The sequence below is a fragment of the Xiphophorus maculatus genome, chromosome 4, assembly GCF_002775205.1.
Source record: "Xiphophorus maculatus strain JP 163 A chromosome 4, X_maculatus-5.0-male, whole genome shotgun sequence".
Lineage (NCBI taxonomy): Eukaryota > Metazoa > Chordata > Actinopteri > Cyprinodontiformes > Poeciliidae > Xiphophorus > Xiphophorus maculatus.
Genome location: NC_036446.1, coordinates 34,339,753 through 34,366,624, shown reverse-complemented (window position 1 = coordinate 34,366,624; position 26,872 = coordinate 34,339,753). Strand labels below are relative to the sequence as shown.

The window sequence follows — 26,872 nt, the reverse complement described above, 5'->3', positions numbered from 1 at the left end:
TCAGTGTCATTAACAGAAAGAGAAAAAGGCCGGAAGAGACGATAATGGCGATAATTGAAATGACGTCGATAGTTTTAATTTATCATACGATTAATTGATTTATCGTTTATCGCGACAGGCCTACTCACAAATCATTGATTATCACCTTGTAGAAGCGCCTGGATGTTCGTTGCAGTCTGCATCGCTTCTCCTGCTTTCCCGGATACCGTGGTCCAGGGTTTGCCTAGCACCAAAGTGTCGCTCACTCTTTGGTTGGTATCAGTTATTTGCTGCTCAATTCCACCTTAACTGGGGAACATAGAAAGGTTTTGATAAATTGCTGGTTGTTCAATTATGCGCGCTGTTGCCTGTGTATTTTGTTAAAATATACATTGATATTGCTTGATATGTGCATTGTTGGGCTGCATTGTTGCTCTACTTGACATATTTTATTTATTTGCATATTATGGGATGCCTGTGGCTTGGTGTGGTGCATAGTTATTGCATTGTCCTGCACAATGTGTGTATTGTTCAGGTCTAGTTGACGTCTATTGAAGGCCCTGACTGAAACCCCACGGCATACTACTGTGTTTTCCCATCTTCTCCAGGCTGCTCTTTTAAGTGCAGCGAATGTCTTCGTACCACAGTTCAGTTAGACTCTCAGCTGGGCAGGAAAAGGTGACACTGCTGTCATGTTTTTGTCCTTAAGTTGTTTGATAACTTTTTGTACCTGTTTGCGTTTCTTCTGTATGTTTGCGGTATAATCTCGGTCAAAGTACATCCTTCGGCCGTGGTGGGTAACATTATACAGTATCTACTCCATGCCGTCTGTATTACTTTTTCTTTCACTCTGTATTTAGAAAAAATGACAATGATTGATCGCTCAGCAACTTCATTAGAAAGTAGTGTTATGACCCATGACTTTATTTTTTGTGTGGACGCTCAGACAGAACGTGTTTCAGCTAACTGCTCTCATGGACTCAGAGCTTCACTGTCGGGGTTTTCATAGTTTGGACAAAGCGGCCGCTGAAGTTGGCTTACGATTGAAGCTTCGGGATACCTCCGTAGCTACCAGCTGTGATCCAACTATACGGTGCAGACTTTTCTGTACATCATAAGTGTGGCGCTCCGTGATTTGGACAATACAATGTCGTTTGTTGCCAACAACGCCACCCGGGGTTTTCACCCAGGAATTATTAAAGGGACACAGGTCCGGTTTTGCAAAAAAGCGAGACAGGCCTCAAGACAATAATAATTTATTATGACAGAGAAAAAAAAATACCTGTATCTGGACAAAAAGAAAATTCACAAAACAAATCCGAATAGGCTTACCGGTGGATACAGCCAGGTCCTGGATGGTAGGCTCCAAAGCAAAGAAATCAAAACAAACACCCGTGAAGTCACTCACTCCTTGTAATTCCCTCCACCTATGGGTATTGATCACTACAGTCACACCAAAAAGGGACGCCGCATCCAGGGCCCGAGCGCACCACCGGTAGTCTAGAAAATAAAAATAAGAAAAGACAATTTGTTAAAACTACAGGCAAGAAAAGAAATAAAAATGTCAAGATAAACCCATAAAATCCCTATGCTCGACGGCACAGCAAAATGAGCAACCCAGTCCAATCCAATCCGAAATGAATGCGATCAGCCGCTCCTTGTTTCGATTTCGGAAGAGGGGGTGGGGGGCGTGTCCCAGGCAGCCGGTCTCCCTCTCGCAACCGCTAAGTAAGCAGTGACTTAGTGCAGGCAAAGCAGCAGCGTTGTGTGACAGTCGAGATTCCTAAATAATAAAACAATTTAAAATAAAGGAATAAAAACAAGATTTGTCACTCATTCCACCTACCAATTAGCAAGCTCTCCACACTTGCACCCAAATGGGAACGCTCAAATGTTGGCACTGTTTTTGCAGGAACCACCTCACCCACAATCAATGTGGAGGTAAATACGCCCGTCTGTTCCTGCTGATAAAAGGCTCTACATGACTACGATATATAAGCGGCTGTAAATACGCAGGTAGTCAACCTCACCTGTACTCAGCGCACAGACAGCTCAACACGGAAGCGTGGTGTGTCAACAGCAAACAACGTCAGACTGGAGCTCACCTCTACTTTTATACTGAGCGCCCTCTGGCGCTATTGGCCCGCTTGCAATCACCCTGCCAGCAGGTGCAGCCTCCACCTCTTCCTGCCACATTCGGGAACTGCAATATTCAGAGGCAGCCCTATGGAGCTGATTGATCAATGAGCTCCGTTGATTAGCTCCAAACAACTCTCTCACAAAAGTTGTTTTTGTGAGAGAGTGGCAAGCCTTGAAGGCCATCTTTCCATTACCAGACATCCACCGCTGCTGTCCGTCCAGAGAGGCCATTAAGGTGAGCAGTGTGCAGGTATGGTTTATATTGTATTTTATGGTCGCCCACATAGTCATGAAGACATGGAAAATAGTTGTACTGAACATTAAAATGAAGAAAACTATAACGGTATATTTTTTTAATGGCTGTCCATATCTATAGTACAAAGCAAGGTTTATGTTTATGCTGTCATGTATTCTGTGTTTTCCTCTCTCTTTTATCTGCTTACATGCACAGGGTTATGCAGCTTACATAATCCTGTTTTTATGTGACTGTCGCCAGTCATACAAACAGACAAACTGATTACAGTACCTGTAGGGAGGGTACAGAATGCAGAATGGATAAAAGCTAAACTCGTGCTACAATTTTTGCCTCTCTTGGTTATATCCCTGAAGTGTGCTAAGTGTGGCACACATGCATACATATGCATATAAAGTAAATATGACTGTATTAATTTAAGTTGTTCTTTGTGGATGTATAAATTGCCCACCTTAGTTTGCCTGTTTTTGGTCTACATATGTGCCTCAACATTTGGTTACTGTTGTCCAGAGGTGGGCAGAGGACCCGAAAATTGTACTCAAGAACAGTAGCACTTCAACATGTTTTTATTCAAGTAAAAGTAAAAAGTCGCTGACTAAGAAATTACACAAGTAATAGTAAAGAAGCATTTGGTAAAAAGTTTACTCAAGTACTGAGTAACTGATCAAGTTTTCAATTATTTAATATCTAAAAAAAATACACAAAGGGCCCAAAATATAAATTTCAGTGGAAATTTTGGTAGTTTAAAGACAAAATGACAATTTTGTTCAAATAATAGTGATGCTTCAAAATAAAATTACTTGAGTAAAAGTAAAAAGTTCAGCACAGTAAGAGTACTCTTAAAAGTACATTTGTTTCAAAAAGTTACTCAAATATATTTGAGTAAATGTAATTAGTCACTCCTAAACTCTGCCCTTCTCAGGGAACAGGAGAAGGAACTGTTAAGGAAATAAATTAATCTTATTTTGATATAAGACACTGTTTCAATTAACAAACAAATCAGAAATAACATCCAGAATGCATTCTGTTATTATGTTTATTCAAGGGTCAAGGCAAAGAATGACTGTTGAGAGTCTCGCTGAGAGAGGGCCCATGGCTGACATGGTGAATAGTGAGCAGAACCATCTGCATTGTGAGCAGGATCAGAACTCCTGATGGATCTCCTTCAGGAAGAAGCAGAGAGATGGCCGACCTCCACAGAGAAGAGTTCAGCCAAACATCAGAGGAAAAATAAATGCTGGTGTGCTCAAACAGAGCAGCCTCTTAAACCCAACACATAGTTTACATGGTGTTGTGGCCCTGATAAAAACCTGTGCTAACTTCAATTTAATTGAAACACAGAACATCCAGAAATGTGATGAACTTCAGACACAGAGTGAAAATAACACAATGAGATGAAAACATTTGTCTATATATTATACTGTTATACAGGACATTAACACTGCCCTGTACATTTTAAAGTGTCTGTTCCAGAACACCTGATACAAACGACAACATTAGCTCATCCACTAATCAGACATTTATTGAGGCCAGGTGTGTGACAGAAGGAAGCACTTGAGACATGCAGGGCAGACAGACCTGAGGACTGAGTGGTTTAAAGTATTTCACTGACACTTTCAGATTGCAGATTTCTAAATGAAGGCATCCATAAGTGAACACATTCATTATTCAATAAACCAAGCAGTGTCAAATAACTGTTAGGATTACTATTAAGAAGAACCTAATATGTCATGTTTGTTCATTTCTACCTTGTAGTACATATAAGGTACTCCACTCACTGTTTAGCTGTCATGTTGAAGAATCTTCAGTGTAATATGAAACCAAAAAATAAAATGGGCCCAAAACCTTAAGTCATTATTGTATTCTATTTTTGTAGCTTTGTTCTATGAAGATTATGTTGAGTTCATTTTAAGCCCCAAACAAACAATCCATTTTAGTGTCTCTGGGATGTGAAAACATGAGATTTGATTAAATTAGAACTACGCAGAGTTGAAGGAACACAGCTTTCATAATAATCAAACATATTTTGTTTATTCAAAACAGTAATATACAACAGCAATATAACAGCCAGATTTTGTTAAATGAATGTGTCACCAGTGCATTTGGCCGGGTGTTCCTGCTCCAGAAAGGTGAAGGTCTCTGGACATCCTGAAGTCATGAGTCCACTGGGAGTCTGAAGGAAAACACTAAGACAAGAGGCCTGCAGGATGGTCTGCTGTGACAGCTTAACATCTGAAAACATACATGACAGAAACCTTACTTAATGTGTGGTGCCAGCAAGCTGTACTTTAAAAAAAAAAAGTTGTTTCATAATAGTCATATTTAATAAATTAGAATGAGTTTCAAAGAGGCTTACTGGATTAAAAGTACGTTTTGAAAATGACATTAAAGCAGGTAATAAACATATTTTTCACTGCTGATGTAATATTCTAATCCTCAATATGTTTGCATTAACTTACTAAGAAATCATCATTAACTTAAATAAAAGCTTTGAATGGTCTGTGTAATAATTACTCTATATAGGGTTTATCTGAGAGCCGAGTTACTGAAATATATTAACTTTCCATTAACACTCACGTGCCCAAACTTCTTGAGACCAAGATCTACTTTTTTAAAAGATGCAGAGATTACGTTAAAAACATAACATTCAGTTCATTACGAAATTAGGCCTTCAAGCTTGATATTTATTTTGCGGTTGTTAAGAAGCGCTCCCCTGAACACAGCGGTGGTTGATTAGCTGATTTAAACTCGTTCAGTCGGTCTTTGAGTCCCTTTTTTATTTTGGTAATGGAATCGAAACGCACAGAATGGCGCAAGACTTAGTTGAAACAATAATTACTGAGATTATTTATTTCGTTGGGTTTTGTTGGGTTTGAACACGTTTGTTGATTTTTTTTCCTTAATAAAGTGTTTTGGATCTTAGTGATCAGAGGACGTGCTGGTCTCAGCATCCTGGCGGCGTTCAGTTTGTCACCTACTGCTGAGATCAACTCAAAACCTTTCCTCGATCGTAATTGAGCACCCCTATAGATTATATATGACTGTAGTTGGAAAACAAACATCAGCTCCAGCAGCAAATTCGGAATGAATCATTTCTGAACTGTGAAAATGCTATATATAGACTGATTAAGTCATGTTATAAATTCCCTATTGCTAGTAGATCTATCCTGACTCAAATGCAGCCTTTCTCCCAGTACTGGGGGAGCCTTTGAATTCGGACGGGCCTTGTCGCCATGCTAATCATTTTGCTATATTACACTTTTAGTGACACAACATAATTTTTTACATTCAAAACAAAAATGGGAGATTTGGATTCTCTCTGTATGTTTCTGTGTTACTTTTGACATGTTTGTGCAATTCCTTTATTTTGACATTTATCAAAAGTATCTTACTTTTGATAAAATGAAAGAATTACATATAAATAATTGTCTTTGCCACCAATTGTGAAAGTTATAACATATAATTTTATAATAATATATATAATATTGTTTTATTTCTAAGGCAGCGCTCTTGTGTCATATACAGTAATATAAATCAATGTTAGGGAGTAATTAAAATTGATTAATATTTACAAAACTTGGTTAGGCTTCATAACGGGGCTGAATCCCGTTATTAACATTTTCATTCTATTGGCTGGAATGTTGCCAGGTGACAGTACTTTTTTCTTTCAAGAGAGAGTGTCTTGCCGCTCTCTACTGCAGGTCAGTAGAGAGCGGAGAGTTAATCGGTACAGAGAGAAGTTTTGCTCACAAGGAGAAAATCTGAGTGCGAGTAGAAAGGTTTGAGAAAGCACAGGGAATATTTGTAAGAGAGCAGAGGTTTTCAGTGCAAGCATTACAAGTTTTGAGAAGATGAAATCCTGATTTCATATCTTTGAAACCAAAATATGTGCTCTGGACTTATGACAGTGAAATTCTCCCATACTCTTTCCAATTAACTTGTGCACCTGTGGAATGTTCCAAATAAGTGAATTTTGAATACAGTGAACCCTCGCTATAACGCGGTTCACCTTTCAGGGCCTCGCTGCTTCGCGGAGATTTTTGTGCCGTTTTTTTTTTCACAGTGCATTGTGCTCTGCGTCCTGATTAGCTAAACAGCCTCCGTGCTTCTTCTCTACCTGTGTGCCAATAACGTTACGGTATTTAAATATACATAATACAGCTTGGCAAATTTTGGCAAATATTTTTGCCCAGAAGAAAAAAAGAGCGACAACAACTACCGATAACTATGTTCTTCTCTCGAAAAAACACACCTGCACCACAGGCTTCAGAAGAAAAAGACACTACAGAGCTGAGTGAGGCCGCAGCGTCACAGTCAGAGGAACAGTGAAATACGCGAGTCACAATTTGTCCTACTGTACTTTGTATTGACTAAAATGATTATTTTACTGTAGTTATTTGTAAGAAAGCGTTCTATTTGTTAAAAAAATGCTTAGGCCTGAAAACAGTTTTTGTTCTTTGGTTTCAATGTAGAGTATTTAATTATGCTGTATAATAATTATAAAAAATAAAGGTAACTACTTCACAGATTTTGCCTATCATGGGTTCTTTTTGGACCCTAACCCCCACGAAAAACAAGGGTTCACTGTATTCCACAACTTTCCCAGTCTTTTGTTGCTCCTGTTTCAACTTTTTTGGAAGGTGTTTTAGTAATCAAAACCCAAATAAGTGAATATTTGCCAAAAAGACGATAAAGTTTATCTGTTTGAATGTTAAATATCCTTTGTAGTATTAAATTGTATTAAATTGAAAAAAGGTTGAAAAGGATTGACAAGTCATCATATTACATTTTTATGTATGTTTTACACAAAGCCACAACTTCATTGGAATTGAGTTTGTATTTTGGGAAAGTGTGGTTGAAGTGAAACGAGATGTTCCAACCAATGAACAGCAGTTTTCTTTGAATTTTTCCACTGTATGACAAGAAAGGATATTTCTATTTTTTCCAATCTAGTCTAGTCATACGTAGATAGCACACCAATGGTCCAATTCTTGCTCTTAGAGTTCATGTAAAGATGTACACAGGTCTGAATGAGCTGCATTTTGTGAACCTTGACAAAGCATATAATAGTGAGCCTACAGTGAGCCTACAGAGGAAGTGTGTTAACTGAATGAGGAAGTCAGAGGTGACGGGAAAATATGTGAGGATAGTAAAGGATGTGTACAAAGATAGTAGGGCTGAAACAATTGAGATTAAAGGTAAGGAATTTATTACTGAAGTAATTGTCCATTAATTTAGTGATCAAATAATTAACTGGAGTACAAGGACTCAAAAAAGGCATTTTGCTGAAAGAACATATACAGAGCAGTTATTAAGCCAAAACTTAAAAAAATATACATTTTGCACTTAATGTGAAAAACCCTCTTTGTAAATATGTTCTACCTAAAACGTTTCAAGTGGCAGTTTTAGGTTCACTGGGTTTAAATTATGCAAAGAAAACTTACATTAAGCACCTTTTGCTATCTAATTCTTAATATGTTAGGAAAATATAATGGTCAGGTCAGTGTGTACTTTATTAATAGTAAAATAAATTTAAAAAAAAATAATAATGAGATGTTCTTATTCCTGGTTTGTGATGCCAAAAACAGTGAGTTAATAACAACAGTCATCAAAAGACTGAGATCAAAGACTGTGTCAAATGATATGTTTCTTTAGTCAGTAAATTAAACAATACTGCACTTAAGTATGTTTGCTCCTCTGCAGGTAGTGAAACTGAAGGGACAGGTGCTGTCTGTCATGTATCGTTTCCGATTGAAAAACAGAGAGTGGATGCTGATCAGAACCAGTAGTTTCACCTTCCAGAATCCCTACTCTGACGAGATAGAGTACATAATCTGCACCAATACCAACGTCAAGTAAGTTATTTTACATTCTGTTTATTACTTTCATTTAAACTCTGCTAAAAGTCTGGATCTCTTAATTCTGAAATCACTAAACAAGAACTTTATCGAAGAAAAATCAAATCTCTTATCAGGATCGGTGGCAGCTTAGGCAAGCCCCTCTTTCCAAACCCTCTGTTCCAGAGCCTTATATTTCATTTTGTGAAGCTGCTACTAAAATAAGGTTTGTTTTAGATTACTACGTAGTGACCTAAAGAAAAGGCCTTCTCCAGGTCGGACTATGACATAAGTTTTTTTTAGATACAATAATATGTATTTGTGTATTCTGTGAAAATGTTCACTCTCTGGTCTTAAAGATGTTTCACTGGTTTTAACAAAGTCTTCTGTTAAATGAAGTGCCTTGAAAGTTAGCCAGGGGTGCTACCTGCTCTCTACTCGTGCAGTTGGGATGTGCAATAATTTATTTCCTGAAGAGATTCAATCTTGGTGTCACTCATCTGAATCATGCATGAAGAAGTTACATGTTAGTTTATTGAGGTATGACCTGTAATGCATTACAGCAACACATACAACATCAAACCAATGGTTAATAAGCATTGTTTCAGATATGAACTCTCGCAGATGTTTGGGATGTTGAATGAGAAGCTGATTGTGTCTCCTGGCTTTTTCAGGCAACTGCAACAGCAACAGGCAGAGTTAGAGGTTCATCAGAGAGATGGAATCACAGCTTATGATCTATCCCAGGTAATCCCCTTTTTTAAAACTGTTCCATAACTTGATTATAAATGCAGTGTTGCTGATTTCATGGACGTCTACATGAACAGGTGCTTTAAACTAATTCAGAAGTGACATAGTAAATGTTATAAATTTCTACTAGAAAATGACCCTAAAAACTGGGGACATTACCTTCAGGATTTACCCTGAACTAAGGCTTAAGTTTCTAAATGAGAAGGTCCAAAATTGTTGATAATTCCCAGCGTTGTATTTCAGTTGTGAGGTGGTTAGTAACTGTTGTAGCATCAACTCTCAAATCCGCTTATGGACACCTGCCTTCAAGCTGAAGGAGTCCTACTGGGTCTTTTTGGCCTGTGGGTCTAGTCAGGGGTTCTGGAGAGGAGGGTGATAGGTTTATTTTTTGTCCTAACCTGCAAAGAATCAACCAGAGACACAAATTACTTTTCTGCAGAAGAGGGGAGCCGAATCAGACGCGGAGAACCGCCGTCAAACACTGTCTGTGATCAACTCCATTAGTTCTTTTGTCCCCACTGCCTTTATTATGTTTACAAGGAAGGAGGTTGGGCTTTTTCACATAGTCACACAAAGAATTGACCAATGACCTTTACTACAGGATGTTCTGGAACCTTCTGTGGACATGCCCTTACAAGGGCACGAGGCTGACCGCAACCAACCAGCCCCACAGAAAGCTGACAACACAGGAATGTGCAAACGTCTCTAGCCTCCAGGCAAACATCCTAAAAATAGTTAAAAGTGTATCACGGAAGGAAAGAAGTCAAGTAAACAACAAACAGAATAATAATATGAAAACATAACCTTTCAAATAAACTCACAAGTAAATGGACTTAGATAATTTTTCTAACAGAGGGTCTTCTGGAAAGTCAAGCCTTAGATTCCGAAGGAGCGGTGTGTTGTGCTGGCTATGGAACACTGGACCTACTCTACACATTCAGAAGGATGTGGGGGGTACTTCGAGAATATGGGATACTAGACCCATATCAAGGGGTCGGGTACTGATATAGGCTGTAAGTCCCAGTAGGACCAGTGTCAGGGCCGGGCCTACATTGAGAGCAGTAAGTTGGACACAATCCAGTGAGAGGTGGACTCAGTCAAGGTTACCTATTGACACCGTTCTGTATATACTCATTATTGTCAGGGTCAAGAAAGAGCTCCTGCCCCAAGTGGAGTTTAAGTATGTTAACGTCTTGTTCACAAATCAGGGAAAAATGTAGTGGGTTGTTTTATGAAATTTTAAACAGGATTGGAGGTGATCGGCGGCAAATAATGAGACTAGACACTGTTACTGCTAGAATAAATGTGTCCATTTATTCCGCCACAGAATACAGCAAAACAACATACACTCTTCAATTGAATCCGTGGTGCTCAATACATGAGCATGGCATAGATTGTGATGGCAAATCGAAGGATGTATTTTGTTAATACATCCCAGTCCTCTATGGCCAGGGACTACTTCGAGGAAAAAGGTTGGGTTCCTCCTCCAGCTCCAGCTCCAGGGACCTCCTTCTTCCTGACATCTTTCTCAGATAGAAGCTACTGAGTGCTGAAAGTCGGCAACTCTGTTATTTCAGAGATGCTTAGTTGGACGCTTCTTTGTAAGCCCCTGGGATGTCTCCTGAGCACTTCTTACAGTGGCTGGCATGGGCCTAGGTAGGCCTCTCATCAACACCTGGAACGGTCTGGAACGGTCCTAGCCACCGGTGGAATCGCCAGTTCTTTCTCCTATAATAAATATAATTTAATAAACAAAAAAATCTCCTGGCTGTATTTCATGCAGTGGTTTAATAGCTGGGGGCAGGCTGGTCTCCTTGTGCCTGCTGTCTGGTGGTTTTTAGTTGATCTGTTAGAGAAATGTAGTAATTAGTCATCACAGGTGGTTAAATCTTTTCCAGAGCTGCAAGGAGGTCCCGGGCCTAAATTTGGGACAAAACCTGCAAAAAGGATTTCAAAAGGTTGAGGTTATTTTTCTCTGACGACGTCTCATTCTCATATACATTGCAATTGGTCTGTACCCAGTTCAGACCTGTTTCTTCCTTAAAACAATGTTTTATTAGATCCAGATTCAACATTTTAGACAGTTCAGTAAGAATTTGATTTGCAAAATGTTTACCATGGGCACTCCCCAGCGGCAAATTACCTGGAGAGAGAATCTTTGCTACTTTGGAGCCGTCTGCTGTTTGAACTGAGAACGTTTCAACTCATTTTTAAAAAACATGTCAACCATCACCAAACAATATTTTTCTTGTCACATGGGGTTAGTTCAATAAAACTGTCATAGCATGCTGAAATGTTGCTGCAGTTGGCTGGTGTGCACCTTTTGAAACGTTATTTTGAGCACAAATCACAGTTTTCACAAAAATGGTTTTACTGTAAACCATAGAAAATTTTACTGTACCGTAATTTATTCATTTCTTCCCTCCTTGTGACGCCAGGGGATCAACACCCTGCGGCACAACACAGAAAGGTCGGAAAAATGTTTCAGGAAGGCAGGGATTGTCATAAGGGCCAATTCAAACAGAGTCTTTTAGCACGGCACCATGTTGTTTACAGATAGATTGTACATGAGGGGTTGCATGAAGATCGGATAATGACAAACGAGGTAGATCAGTTAATAGATGAGGTAGGTCAGGTGGTGTTGGAACTTTTAGCAGCGAGTGGGGTAGTGGCACATTTAATAATGGCCACAGATGATGGCAGTATTACAGTATCCAAAATGTCAAAAATGAATTTGTGATGCAAAATGTTCACTTTTTGATCCTTAGATAAAACACATACATGTGTTAAGGCAATCAACTCACAAGCTTGAGCTGAGAGCTGTGGTAAGGGTGCAGCTTCAAGCACACCGGAAGGAGTGACAACAGCGTAACCACTCAATTCTTCATCTGAGAGTGGTTCCTGCTTCAGATCAGGTCTGGGGTAACATAGGACGTCCAATTCAGCAACGCAGTTATGAGGTTGGCTTTCCTCAGGCATTGGCAAAAGAGTAGCTGGATATTAAAACTGTACAGCGTTTGTTATCTAAAAGTCTAAAAGTGCAAAGTAATAACGCAGCTATCTGGCAGATGACAGATGCGCAGTCCTCTGCTCATCTAGAATGAGAGTGACAGCGTGGGTGAATGAATAGATTCAGATCAGAATAACCCACAATGTCTCGGGATGCTAAAACAGCTTTTTCTGTGGTTACCATTCCGCTCAAATAGTGGAAACCGACCAGCTGTTACAGCATCCAATTTGGATGAAAATATAGGCGATTGGTTTCAATCTGTCACCGTGTTTTTGGAGCAATACTGACGTCATACAGCCACCTCACTCATCCACTGTCTGTGTACACGGACAAGTTGGATTGGGAATTCCCAGAGTGGGTGCTGCTTGCAATTGTTTTAGAGCACTTCAAATAATGTTAAGGCTGCAGCAGTCCATGTAACCTTTGAGCTCATTAATAACCCTTTTTTATGACATTTATCTCTAAGAGGTTTCTCAAACACAGCATAATTTTGAATAAAATGCCTACAGTAACTACACAGTCCTAAATAAAAACATCAACTCTTTTTGGTTTGTGTTTATGGGAGGAACAGCTGAACTTATTGCTGAAACACGCTTTTCAGAAATAGTTCTCCCTTGTTTAGAGATCCCAGAAAAATCACACATGGTTTGCACAAACTGCAATTTTGTTTTAATGGAGCAATTTCAAACTTTAAGATTTGCAGAGTTCTACCTCAGGGGCTGAAGTTATCAACATATTGCAACAGAGCACAGCTGGAATGTAGAGACAAAGCTGATAAATTATCATTCAAAAGAAAATGGAAATGATAGGTGATTGACAATAGCCCTGACACAACCTAGTAAAAGTATATGATCTGCCATTAAACTATTAAACTGAAAAGCAAACTAGAACTGATTATCTGGATGAACAGAAAACAACAACAAACAAAAAATTGCATTAGCTAAATCCACTACAATAAGTGTTTTCTGGTGGGATTCTAAAATAGAATGGTGTATGGATTTAGCTAAAGCAATAGGTGCTCTAGCCAAGGGGCCGGGTGATTTCCACTTATCAGGTGGTCTTTAGCCAGGGAGACATGTGGAAATGACTCATCATCATTAAAAAAAAAAAACCCAAAAAACCTCGCTGTTCAGAAAAATGCATACAATGAGGAGTGTGGATCCAGCATATGTATGTGTAGGCCTGTCGTGATAAACAATAAATCAATTAATCGTACGATAAATTAAAACTATCGACGTCATTTCAATTATCGCCATTATCGTCTCTTCCGGCCTTTTTCTCTTTCTGTTAATGACACTGAATGAAAAAGGGCTCTGCTCCGGTGTTCTCCACTGACTCCTCCCTTCCTAATTTCCTGTGTAAAGCCCAGCGCACACTACAGGATCTTAGAGCTGTCGGCGGATTGTCGGCCCATTTTCAAAACCTGAGACCACATATTAGCCGACAGAAATCCTAGGTATAAAGGTTCGATCGGGTTCGGTCCTGCCGTGTGGTGTCCAACAATGGGCACAAAATAATGGCTATAAGTCCAGTGAACTAATTTTAAAACCAGGCATTAATCAATGCTTTACTACAATCTACCTGCAATGCATGTGGCTAGTGTCAGCGTAAAGTCCTGACTGAATGAAAATCATTATAACCTATTTACGTCACGTTAACGAAGAACAGCTGAAAAGTTACCGGGTTTATCAACTGCGGTAGGAATTTCGCTCCAACTCCTCCCCTTGTCATTTCTATATTCTTTGCATGTTCAATAAACATTAATGTTGTTCCCACATATCATCTCCAATGTCCGCTGGACTTCGGGTTGCGCCGTGTCAGCTGTTTGGGATTCCCCGACGTAATTTGCCCTGAGAAAGCACTGAGGGAATCCGCGCTTTCTGATTGGCTACCTGTCACATTCAACAGGCTGCGTTAACGATCCCAGTCGGGGAAAAAACCCTGATTTAGATCGGAGCAGCAACAACGATCAACCACACAATCTTAGAAAGACCAACTTTCTAAGATTGTTGTTAGTGTGAACTATTGCATCAGGTAGTCGATGTGCCCATCTTTTCCATTTAAATCTAATTATTACTGAAGGGCAACATAATATACAGACTTCATAATCTGCAGTCTTTAGGTTGAATGCAGTATTTATTTCCACTTTGGCTTTATGTTGTTTAGTTTTTATCAAGTACATTTTTTGTTAATGGAGACTGAGAATCCATTTTGTTTTTGTTTTTGGTTGTTTTGTTTATTTTGTTTATCAGTTCCAGTGTTTAGTGTTCTTTTGAAAATAAAGTGTATCTATCTTTGGCAGGAAATCACATGCATTATTACGTCATTTCCATTACATCAGTGTAAAAAGGTCTTCAAACAATATTATCGTTTATCGCAATAATTTTTTGAGACAATTAATCGCTCAGCAAAATTTGCTATCGTGACAGGCCTATGTATGTGTGTGTGACTACTTGCGTTCACTGGACTGGGTTGATCCATCGGCACCCGGCTAGTGGCTGGCTCTAAGTCCGGTTGAATAATGTCCTCTTTGGCTGTTGAAAACACCCCCTCTGGGGCCACTGTGGTCATGATGACATTGGTTGTAGTTTCTACATCCTCTGTCTCTGCCCTGGGGTCTTTGTGGGCAGTCTCAAGCCCAATGTCCAATCTGTCCACAAACGAAGCAGGGATCTGGTAAGGGTGACCCACCATACTGGTCAACTGGTGGAGGATGACAGTTCTGTGGATGCTGAGCCCTGTCAGTGACATGCTGGATGAGGGTCAGTTGAGCATTTTCCATTCTTTTTCTCTCTCTTATCCTTGGCCTTTTTGTTGCGCTGTGCTCATTACACAGTGTCTCATTGTGCTGGCCATGGATGATGAAGTCTTTGATGCGGGGAGTAATGTCCCAGCCGATGTAGGAGAATTTCATTCCCTCTTTGATGTCAGGGCGTAGGCCATCCAGGAACTTTTCTTTGATAACAACTTCAAATGCTGTGTATTCCTTTTTCTTGACCCAATCATAATTGGGAACTTCCAGTCCAGAATGGCTAGAGAAGATTTCTAGCAGGCGCTAATAATAGTCTATGACTTATTCTTGGGGGCCTTGTATGGCGGCAGAGGACTCCAGGGACAAACAGGGAAGGGTAGAGCGGAGCCACAAACAGATTTGTCAGGTTGACAGGTGCCGCCAGAGTCAAGCCAGATCCAGCCGGTGTTGTGCATGTAGGAAGAGAAACAGATTTTTTAGGGTTAAGCCTTTTCTGTTGTTTTTCTTTCTGGTTGTTTTTTCTTTTTTATTCTTTGAATGAAAATTAACTCACTCAGGTGTTCCTGATCTCTGGGCAGAGTCTTTCTCTTCCAGAGTTGGAATGCTTCTTTGTGTGATTGTAATGCCTGTAGGTGTGTGTTGGAGTGTGTTGCATTAACTTAGCCTTTTGATTTAGGAGCATTTGTTCTAGTTGTCTAATGTGGTTTACCTCAAAACTGCCATTTTTAAGGAAAACCAAAATCACTGTGAAACATGTTGATAACAACCTCTGCCATGTGATCTATTTCTGGGCCGCGCGGTATATAATCCTCAGTTTTTTGACCTCTATTGAAAAATCCTCCCATTTTAGGTTATTCTTATTTCTATTTCATTGTAAATTATTTTTAGTTTTATTCTATTTTATTTTATTTTATTTAGTATTATTATTATAATTAATATTTTTTTATCATTCTGTTTTATTTTAATTTTTTACTTTTATTTACTTTTTATTTTATTTCCTATTCTATATTTGTTGCAACTTTATTTTTACCCTCAGTTGTCTACATTGAGACAACTTACTCTGAGAATATTTTAGGCCTAAAATATCTCTATGTGCACAATAACCTCGATTGTCTAAGTCTAGAACAATATACGAAAATCCTCAGTTATCATCTGGATACTCTCTAAACAATACTCAGTCATTTTAGACAAAATAACCTACACTCAGTTACTGTATTTTCCAATAGTAACCTATTTTACTTTTACTCAGTTATTTAAGAAAATAGCCTACTCTCAGTTACTCTAAAAGAGATAACCTACTTAACTCAGTCATTTCCTATGACCTACAGGATCCTTCCTCAGTTATTTTTAAAAATAACCTACATTAATTCCCTCAGAGTTAAGTCTCAACTCTGAACACTATTGTAGATTTCCTAAGCCCAGGAAAATCCACCCTCAGGTTTTTAAAATTAAAATTCTGAAACGAATCTATCCCTGATAGTCCATTTTTTACCTTAATGCCTTCGCTGGTTTGTTCTCTCTTGGTACAGGTTGTTTTGGATCCTGTCACGATCGATCCGCCCGGTGGAAAGAACCGGGGAGTCCTCCCTCTCTTAAATAGGCCGTTTTGGAGATAGAGGAAAAACCGTGGAGCCTGTTTAGGGGCTCCAGATTTCGGTGATCAGCCCTCTCCCGGTTTTCACCGTGCGGACAAATCCTGAAGGATCCTGTTCGTGACGCCAAACTGTGGAATCTGGGAATTTCGGGAAAACCAAGAGTCAAAAGTTAGAGAACAAAGAACAGCTTTATTTCGCTTGCAAGCGGAGAGAGCACTGATCAGTAACACTGTCAGAGCAACTCTGACTACACCACACAGAATGTCAGATTTTATTTAGGTGGAGCAAGACAATTCCCGGAAGCTAAACGATCAATACCCTCTTAGAAGAAAGAGGCAGTAGGTGAAGTTTCAGTCAAACAGACATCTTAGGCGGGACATCATGACATTGTACTAACCACAAATCACCTTTGTACAGAGTAGTCAGCACAAATGTATTTCCAATAGATGTTTCTCATTTCGCCCCCTAAGTTCAATAGTTCAAGCCACAGAGGTATGAATACTATTTCTTCGTCAGCAGCTAGATGTCTATACATAAAATGAGTTGTTGGAGAGAACCGAGCTGCAAACTCTGCAGAATGTGGTCGGTGCTTCCTGTCTAAACGATTTCCTGAAACTGGAAGATGCAGGTGCAGCTCTGAACAGGAGAACAACTTCACCTTTAATAACTAAGATATATATGATAAAATGTAAGAATTTGATGAATAAGCTGGTTAGTAAAAGTAATAGTGTAAATAATTATTTTACTTAACAGTAGTGTCCATAATGATTTTAACAAAGCCTTAGAAATTGTCCTGTTTTTGTTGAAGCAACTCTGTGTGCAATTCCTTCTGCTGGTTCAGTAACTCTTTAACTTGCGTGAGCAATACAAACTGTTCATCCGGTCTAATCATGGTCTTGGATCCTTTTGAAGGCATTATTTCACTCGGGTTTTTTACAGAAAGTTTTCCTCAAAGTGATAATAAAAGTAGAATACTTTTCTTAGCTGAAACATGATGGCGGGATTCTTGCTGAATTGACTCCCAACTTGACCTTTGACCCAAAATGGCCACCTAACTGGGGGCACTTCCAAGAGACTTTTTTTCTTGACTTGGGGGATTCTACCTATGTACCGAGTTTCAGATATCTACGACCTACGGTTTCACCGTAGTAGTTAGGGGGCGCTGTGGAGCAGTTTGGCTACGCCCACTTGCAATTACACCCGACTCTGAACATTTTGTTTGGGGGACAATTTTGGGTGAAGTTTGGTGAGTTTTTGAATTGACTCCAAAAAGCCAATTCATTTGATGGAAGCGGAATCGGAATAATAATCAGCACTATGATTACAATACACCTTTGCAGCACTTTGCTGCTCGGGCCTTATAATAATAAACACTACGATTATAATAGGACTTCACATCTCTTAGCTGCTCGAACCTAATTATCTTATCACTCTATATTATTTTTCTCTGCCTCACTTGCCTCCCCTGACCACACGTCACTGTTGTCCAAGTCTATGAATTGAAAGTCTAGTGGAAGGGCAAAATGTAGCAGGAGAAGATGCACCAGTCAAAGAGATGACCATGGACTACAACCAAGAAGATTCAAGAATCTGGTAGAGATCCAGAAAGAACTGAATGAGGCGGGAGTCGTAGCTTCAAAAACCACCACAATCAAACACATCCAAGAGATGGGCTACAACTGTCGGGTTCCTCGTGTCACGCCACTTCTCAACCTGAGTCAACGTAGGAAGCTTCTCAACTGGGCCAAGGAGAAGAAGTGCTGGACTTCTTCTCCTTGGCCCAGTTCACTGGAAAAGGTTCACTGGAAAAGGTTCTCTTTTCCAGTGAAAGTAAAGTGTGCCTTTCATTCGGTGATGAAGATCCAAGGACTTAGAGGAGGACGGGTGAGGAACTGAACTCAAACTGCTTGAGGTCCAGTATGAAATATCCACAGTCAGTCATGATTTGGGGCACATTGTGTTGGTAAATTGCTTTCTTAAACCGAAGGTCACTGCAACAGTATATCAGAATGTTTTAGAGGATTTGGTGGTTCCTTCTGCTGAGGACCTGTATGGCGATGCAGATCTCATCTTCCAGCAGGACCTGGTCCCTGTCCATTCCACCAGAAGCACCAAAACCTGGTTTGATGCCCATGCCCATACTTGATTGGCCAGCCAATTCTCTGGACCTAAACCCCATTGAGAATCTATGGGGTTTACTCCAGAGGAAAATAAGGGGCACCAGACCCAACAACAAAGAAGAGCTGACCGTAAGCATCAAGGAAATCTGGGCTTCCATAACTCCCAGGCAATTGCATCGGGGCAGTGATTCAGGCAAAGGGATTCCCAACCAAGATATGTTTAAAAACAATATTTTAATTTTAACGTCTTTCTTTTTTTTTTTTCTACAAAAACTGAAAAGTGGTTTAGGGTGATTTCTTCAGAGTATTCTAATTTTTTGAAGTCCTGTTTTCGTGGGTTTCAAATGATACTTGAAATCATTTAAACTGTGGGCCCTGAATCTATGACATATTATTAGAAATTAGAAATTATTAGGATTTAATCAGGTGATGTTACATTATTTGATAACATTCATGTTCTGAGGCCAAGATGAAAATGGACCTTACCACAGGGGCCGCTTTTCATTGGCTGATGCCCATTCTATGTGGTAGTGCGGCTACCTAGTGCGTGGCTGTCTCACAAACACACGCTTCCCGTTAGCTAAGTACAGCATAATGGCAGTACTGATACAACTTCTACACCTTGAAGCCTGTCAGGTACTCAGTCTTATGTTAGCTAAACAGATCAATATGCAATGTGTATTGTATCTGACTTACACTAAAGATTTTATTTTAGCAGAAAAGTCTTTGGACTAAACTCATGTTACTCATGTTAGCCACTCTAGCACCAAGTGGCTAACTTGGTGCTAGTATCAGGCCTAGGCACACTCAAACATTTGCCAACAAACCACAGGAATCATCCACTGATTTCAAAAGTAACCTACAAAACGATGAATGCCTGACTTACCCAGCCTTGCAAGAACTATAGGCATCAGTGATCTTGTCCACAGCTATATTGATCCAGAGGGTGTGTGGATCTGCCCTTTTCCTTATTGAGCGAAAGCATTTTGCTGTGACGTGCACAATGTTGGAGGCATCTCGTGGCTCAAACACCTTGATCTCATCCAAAAAAGATGACATGAACTTCTTAGTTCCTCTGTCCATTGTAGTAGCTGATATATTGTGAAAATCCGGTAGAAATGATGCACTAATCGAGTCAGAAATACACTGCAGAGAATCAGTCGAAGTGGAAGATGTTGTTTATATAGAAACAACACACCGCGAGGCTTTGTTTGTGAGACTTGCGGCCACGTGGGATTTTCTAGGTCGGTTGTGGGCGGAGCTTGGTAAGGTCCATAATCACATAACCTGGGATTGTGTATTTTCACAGATCCCTCCCTCCCCAAAGAAATCATAAAAGAAACCTTTGTATTATAACAATAGCAATATGAAAAGGCAAAAGAAACAAAGAACGAATTAAATCTGTCATTCATCTAAGAAAAAAATAAGAATGAATTTTTAGGTCCCTAATAATGACATGGGATTTCCTCCCTTGTTAATTCGTACCCATAAAGGGTGTGATTAAAAGTACACCGACTCTTCAAACTGGTACCACTGTTCAATAGAGAATTTAGTAACTGCGGTCACAAAATCTTCTAATGTCCTTTTCTAAAACTAGTTGGTGTCTGCACTGCAGAAGAACACCTCCAACTTTGTTCTATAAATGTTCTCCATTTAGCGAATGGAGAAGAATATTTCGGACATGTCCTACATGCACATAACTACATGTAACCATGTATTTATGTTATTTTTAATGAAATTGACATAACATGTAACTGTTCCTTCAGGTGCCTGTGGCAGGAGTCAGCAGTGGAGTCCACGATACAGGGAAGACCATTGATAAGACAGAGACTCTCTTCTCCCAGGAGAGAGACCCACGCTTTGCTGAAATGTACACCAGCATATCTGGCTGTATGTCTGCAACACACACACGCGCGCGCACACACACACACACACACACACACACGCGCACACACACACACACACACACACACACACACACACACACACACACACACACACACACACACACACACACACACACACACACACACACACACACACACACACACACAGAGATAGAGTTGTGTTTTTGTGACTTGTGGGGTCTTTACATTGACTTCCATTTATTTTCTACAACCTAACCTTTACCCTAACCTTAACCATCACATACGTAACACTTATGTGAAGGTAAAACAGCATTTACCTTCATGGGGATCAAAAAAATGTCCCCACAAGGAGGAAGACAAGGAGGACCCACAACCCCTCATTGTAGACAGGAATAGAGCCACACCAGGATATAAAAACCTGGTTCACACACATACACGCACGCACACACATACTTCCTATTTACATAGACTGCTTTGATGTGTAACTGGGGCTTTTATTTATCCAAAGCGGGAGACAAGAAGATGATGGTTCCCTCTTCTACGGCAGGAGGACAGCCTCTCTACACCCAGAGCTCTCCCTTCCAGCAGGGCCACTCTGCCAAAAGCTTCAGGTACGCTTCAGTTAGTGGATTTGTTCTATTCTGGCAGCTTACATCTGTAAAGTAAAAGCTTTGTATTTGACTTTTTGTCTGGTTTTGTGTTTTTATTCACAGCTCTTCTGTGATCCATGTTCCTGGTGTAAATGACATCCAGTCCTCAGGGTCGTCCAATCAGAATCTAGCTCAGATTTCTAGACAACTTAATACAGGCCAGGTAGCTTGGTCAGGCAACCGACCCCCATTTGCTGGGCAGGTAATGCACATGGAGTGAAAGCGGACATTTGAAAAAAAACAACACATGGCTGAGGTGACTTTGCATCAGCTGTGTGATTGTTGTCAAGTTAACTAATCCAAATCTGTTGTAATGCTTTACAACAGATTTGGCCTCATCTGTGAGGTCAAAGCCTGGATCAAGTCAATGACTTTCTCCTTCAACTCATCTAAAGACATAAAGTGTTTTGGATAGAATTTCAGTCCTCTGATCAATTTAATGATACAAAAACGTCCCAGAGAGCCACAGACACATCAATAACTTAGAAAATTATTCAACACAACTAAAACCCTGCAGCAAAAAACTTAAAAAAGTACTGTGAGTTTACATATCTCCCACATATTAGGATTATCAGCATTTGTTCTACTGTCATGTGAAATAATTTAGACTTATGAAAGTCTTTCATTAATCATTGGTAAGATGAATGAACAATAGAAACTATCCCTGTAACACCGCACAAATACATACCGTAGATTTTTGGTAATAAGTCTTCTCCAGACAAAGTTGATCTTCATCAAATGCCTAGTATTAAACCGTATCTGCTTCAGGAAGAAATGCCCCTTTTCCACTGGCTCTAATGGTCCCAGCTCCACTCTACTAGACTTGCTTTGTGAGTGTTTCCACCAGTATTTTTCGAGGCCAGTCCTGATTTTTAGGTTCCTGCTTTTGGAGTAGGGCCAGCCGGGCCGGCCCTACTTGTGTGGGTGACGCAAGCTTTGCTCCTATTAACTGATAGGCCGTGGGCGTGGTCAGACATAGCAGTAAAGAGAAGAGAAGAAAAACAAACGGCATAAAATTTCAAACTCGCTGCAACACAGGAGTGATGGAAGCTACAAGCAAGCGGTGGAACAATGAGATGCCAGCTTTTCTTTGCATCGGACTTCAATATTCAGTGGCAACTTGAATATTCCTCAATTAAGTCTCTTTTTTATACCCACTCCACACATTATTGTACATACTGTAGTTTGTATGGCATCAAGGTCTTAATACAATCCTCCCAAAAATGTGAGGAGCCTTTGACAGAGTGAAATAACACTATATTATAATATAGTGTTATTTTATATATAATATATTATATATGTATTTCATTAACATTTGACTTTGTAGATTACCGATGAAGACATCCAAAAGTGAACATGCATTATTCAGCAAACCAAATATTTTGACATTACTGTCAGGTGCACCAAACCATATCAAATGCTTTGTTTACTTAGTCAGCCAGAGTTATTGCGCGCGGCCGTACTGAGATCTGAAAAACTTGTCCCTCAAACTTGAGCAACTACAGAAGAATTACAGAAACAACAGTTTCTGTAATTCTTATTAAAAACTCAACAGACACGAAATGGAAGAGCTACTAAAGCCACATTAGCACCATTGAATTAAATCTCCTGTTTGTTGCGCATCTCTGCGTAGCCGGGGCGATTCTAGGATCTGACCTTTAGAGGTGCTTAGCCCCCAGCAGGGCTAAGACCCATGAGAAGATATTCGTTGGTGCAGTTTTCTAAATCTAACTACTTACAGTACATTCACAAACAAAGTTAAGAGACATGTTGTCAGTCATTTACAGAATAAAAGAACACTGTTCATTTTACTCAAACACATACTTATAAAGAGTAAAATCAGAGAAACTTTTCATTTTTTCCGGAGGTGTATATATTCAGTTTGAAACAGAATCTCAAGACTACATCATGCCTGCCAACATCAGCTAACATTAATGAGACGCAAGCAGCTGTGGAGTGACATAGTCCTAGTGTGGTCTGTTGCCCCGGAAATTAAAATAAAATCTACTCAAAACTATGCATTTCGAGTCATTTCAAGAAGATTTTACTAAATTTATAGGATTAATAAACATAAAACCAAAAGTAAAAAAACAGTCCGCATACAGTATGCAAGTAGGTTGCTTAAATTTTTTCTATTACTGAAATGTCTCCCCACAAGCAACAGTTATAGGCAACGTGCAAAATACAAATAAAGAAATTAAGACTTCTCAAAAAATGCTATGTAGTTGAATTTTATTCAAGCTGCATATTTCACTTTAATAAAAAATATGTTTTTTCCACACTTGTTAAAGCTGTCAGCATGTCGTGACAGTATCAATCTCCTCCACTTCCTCCCTGAACTACTATTAAGCTAAACAGCTGCTGTTGACTGTCTCATCTGTTGTCAAGTGTGGTAATACGTACTTTGATAATTTTTGGTAATCTTGGTAATTTTTTTTCCTTAACCCTCTATGGCATGGCGTTGCCCTCAGGCAACAAACCACATAGCTGTACCTCACATTGCTCCTTTATTTTATTTTTTGGGGGGCATGATTTTTGACATATTTTTGTCCAAAAAATAGTTCTTTTATGAATATAGTTTTTGTTTGATTTGTATTTCATTTCTCATAATCAGTGTAGACAATCTTGGTGTTCTAGACCAATGTTACCCTGAGGCAACAAACCCAAATCTGGTTCCAGGAGGTGTCAGAGTCCGATTTTATGATTGACATGTAATTAGGGACCACCAAGCTCCCAAAGAATGCAGGAAAATATTTCTTCCCCACAAAAATAAAAAGTCATGCCATAGAGGGTTAATTCATTAAATGCTAGTGAAATGGAGGCAAACAGTAGTCTGTAGCTAAGCTAACTATGCTGAATGGTTGATAATCCCACCTATCGGAGAAAAACTGGGTTACAAATCTTACCTTTTTTTCTCTCCCTCTGTATTTTTTGAAAACCCGATTTTCAAATTTCTTTTTAGAAGCATAGTACCTGCCACAGTCAGGGCCGGCCCAAGCCTCCATGGCACTATTTACCACTATGTAAATAGGGCTGTTTACATTATATACAATGCATGTATAACATAGGATACATATATCAGCCAGTCGATTTCTGGGTGCTGATTTCCTTAATTTTGGGGGATAGTGATCTTACATACTTACATGTGAAGCCCATCTTATCCCCTGATCTTATTCAGCAAAGGTTTAAAAATCTTTGCTGACGAAGATATTTAAACCTTCTGCTCTACAGTGAGAGGTCTGACTGAAAGACTGACCCACCAGGTCATGTCTGAACGTTTACCGTTAACAATATTCACCCCACTGTTGCCAACTCAGTGACTTTCTTGCTATAGTTATATTGATTTTTAACAGAAGTTTCACATTGCACCGTGTGTAATGCATGGCTAAATTATTATGCAAGTCATATTTTCCCAGATTTTCTTAAATGGTCAATGCAAATGATGGTCAGTATAATTTTCAAGTCATGAACTATTACAGTATAAATCAAATTTTACTGAGCAAAGTTCCCCATGAGAACAGTATTTATTTAAAAATAAAAATCTCAAAATGCACTGTTCCAAATTATTATCCACAGCAGATTTTCTAAACATTTTATGGATTATAAAGAACTGCAAACGGTCATTCTTAGGATGTGCAGCATTAAGTGGTCACATGTACTAAAATCAGAAGCTATTTCAATCAAAAACATCTTAACAGACCGAGTTACAGTACATGTTAACATTGGACCGCTTCTTTGATATCACCTGCACAATTCTTGCATCCATTGAACTTGTGAGTTTGTGGAAAGTTTCTGCTTGAATTTCTTTGCAGGATGTCAGAATACCTTTCCGGAGCTGCTGTTTTGATATAATCTACACCAGGGGTCTCAAACTCGCGGCTCTCGGGACGATAGTTTGTGGCCCCCGCCTTAATATGAAAGTTTAATATTAGTGCGGCCCGCGAGTTTGATATAATTGGCACTTTTCAGTGTTGTGTGCGGAGCTGAACGAACTTACCAATCACGGTGGAGTATATTGCTCTCGGGGGCGGGACATCGGCCGGGCCTATTTGCATTTTCTATTTGTCATTATTTGCATGTGGTACATGCGCAATTTCCGCGGCCGCTCCCGCTTCACGTGCTTCAGCATCCAGTCTAGACCCGGAAGTTGCTGATCAGTGTAACGTAATTAAGGTTAGGCGCTGTAACTCTTGGGTTGTGTTTAAGGGAGGAGAGGAGGCGGCAGATTCGTCAGGACGGTCAAAAACTCACAACCACACTGGTACTGGGAATTCCACAGTGTTGTCCTTTAATAAATACGCTCTTCACCGACCTTTCAAAGCCCGGTTGAACGGCTGCTATATTATCACACATGAAAATTGAGCAGCGTCCAAACAACAACATTACTAAAAAGTTAGGGAGCTAACATGTCCGTCTAGCACGTTTCTCCCACGCTCTCTACAGAGAAGCCGTGGCGCATACTTCTGACATCATTAGCAATACTAGAGTATCTTAAAGAGACACTACACAATTACGGCTGTTACAGCGTCTGACTACAGCCAAATATGGTAATAGACAATCAGAAAGGTTCGGCTGAGGAGACCGTGTGTGTGAATGCGGCCCAGCCTCACCCAGACTCTACCTCTAGCGGCCCCGAGTAAATTGAGTTTGAGACCCTTGATCTACACCAACACTTGTGAATGGTGATAGATCAGCGACCACCCATTCCTCTGGCAAGCTTGCCATCTGTTGTTGACTGTTGCTGACTGGTTTGTTCTCCATACAGCCTGCAGAATGAACATGTTGTTATGACCCTTTTCACAGCAGAAACTCCATTTGTAATCCAACATTTTCTTACAGCTGAGAGGACATAATTTCTACCTCCATGACCAAGCTGTAAGTGAAAATGTCAGTGGATAAGGTCGGAGATGTGCTGGTCCTTTGTTGGAATACGAGGAAGTTTAATGTTCTCAGGGATGGCCGTATACTCAGCTGGCCTTCAGTTTCAGCAGAACTCCTTTTAGCTTGATGAACCAAGCAACTGCAGACTGCAATTTTTGCCAGTCTGAGAAGAATGCAACTGAGAAGTTGCATTTGAGTTAATGATTATAGCATTGATCAAGGGAGTGTGCTCATCAGTAGTCATACTGAAATCATTGGAAACTTGGGCCACTTATCTTCAGGTTCCCACAAAAATTTAGGACTTTCCATCCATTTTTGGTTCAAAACGTCTGTCAACTTTAAACCCCTGGTAAGCATCATTGGCAGGTGTGGAAGCCTAAATTCAGTTTTAGTTCATTCAGACCTTTAGGATAAATTATGTCTATTTCTTATGATAATTTGTTTATTTGGATAAAAATGATTACTAGTTAAATCTCTATTGCATACTAATTTGTTAGTATGCAATAGAGTATTGGACTATACTAAAGCCTTCTTGTAAATTTGCATATCTAATTGCAGTTAAGGATTTTAGGGTGTGGCTAGAGAGAATTAGATGGGCAGTTGGAGTGGAGCCATACAGCTTTGTGACCGCTCTCTTTAGACTCTTTTTCATCTCTTTTGTTTACTCTATTATTTTTGTGTAAACATTTGTACCGTTTTTATTTCTGAAGTAAACCGTTTAACTTTATCAAGAGGATCCAGTCTGGTCTTTGTTTTTGGTCGTTTCATCATCAAATTGACCGAAGGGGAAAGACAGAGAGCGTCAAGTTTATGGCTTCATTATTTAGGAACCTAGAGCAGGCTTTAAATATGTAGGTACATACCTCCAATGTTCAACGTCTGTGTTATCCCTGATGATTGTTTCAACAAAAGTTTGAAACCTTTTGTCTTAATTTTTTATATACTTTAGAACTAATGTGCTGTCAGTCTAGAACAGGTCTTCTACAATGGCAGCTGAAGTCAGAGACTGAAGCATGTTATTCAGTCTAACGGCGGCTG

General features: G+C 39.6%; 1 protein-coding gene across 1 annotated transcript in view; it reads left to right on the top strand.

The window, feature by feature from the left end:
- arnt2 (aryl hydrocarbon receptor nuclear translocator 2) overlaps nucleotides 1–26,872 on the top strand; it is an 84,968-nt gene that overhangs the window by 49,735 nt on the left and 8,361 nt on the right. Inside the window, exons 12-16 of the mRNA XM_023332324.1 lie at nucleotides 8,075–8,226; nucleotides 8,883–8,955; nucleotides 20,202–20,325; nucleotides 20,812–20,914; nucleotides 21,017–21,155. Coding sequence (XP_023188092.1) covers nucleotides 8,075–8,226; nucleotides 8,883–8,955; nucleotides 20,202–20,325; nucleotides 20,812–20,914; nucleotides 21,017–21,155 — 591 coding nt within the window. The remainder of the gene's footprint in view (nucleotides 1–8,074; nucleotides 8,227–8,882; nucleotides 8,956–20,201; nucleotides 20,326–20,811; nucleotides 20,915–21,016; nucleotides 21,156–26,872) is intronic.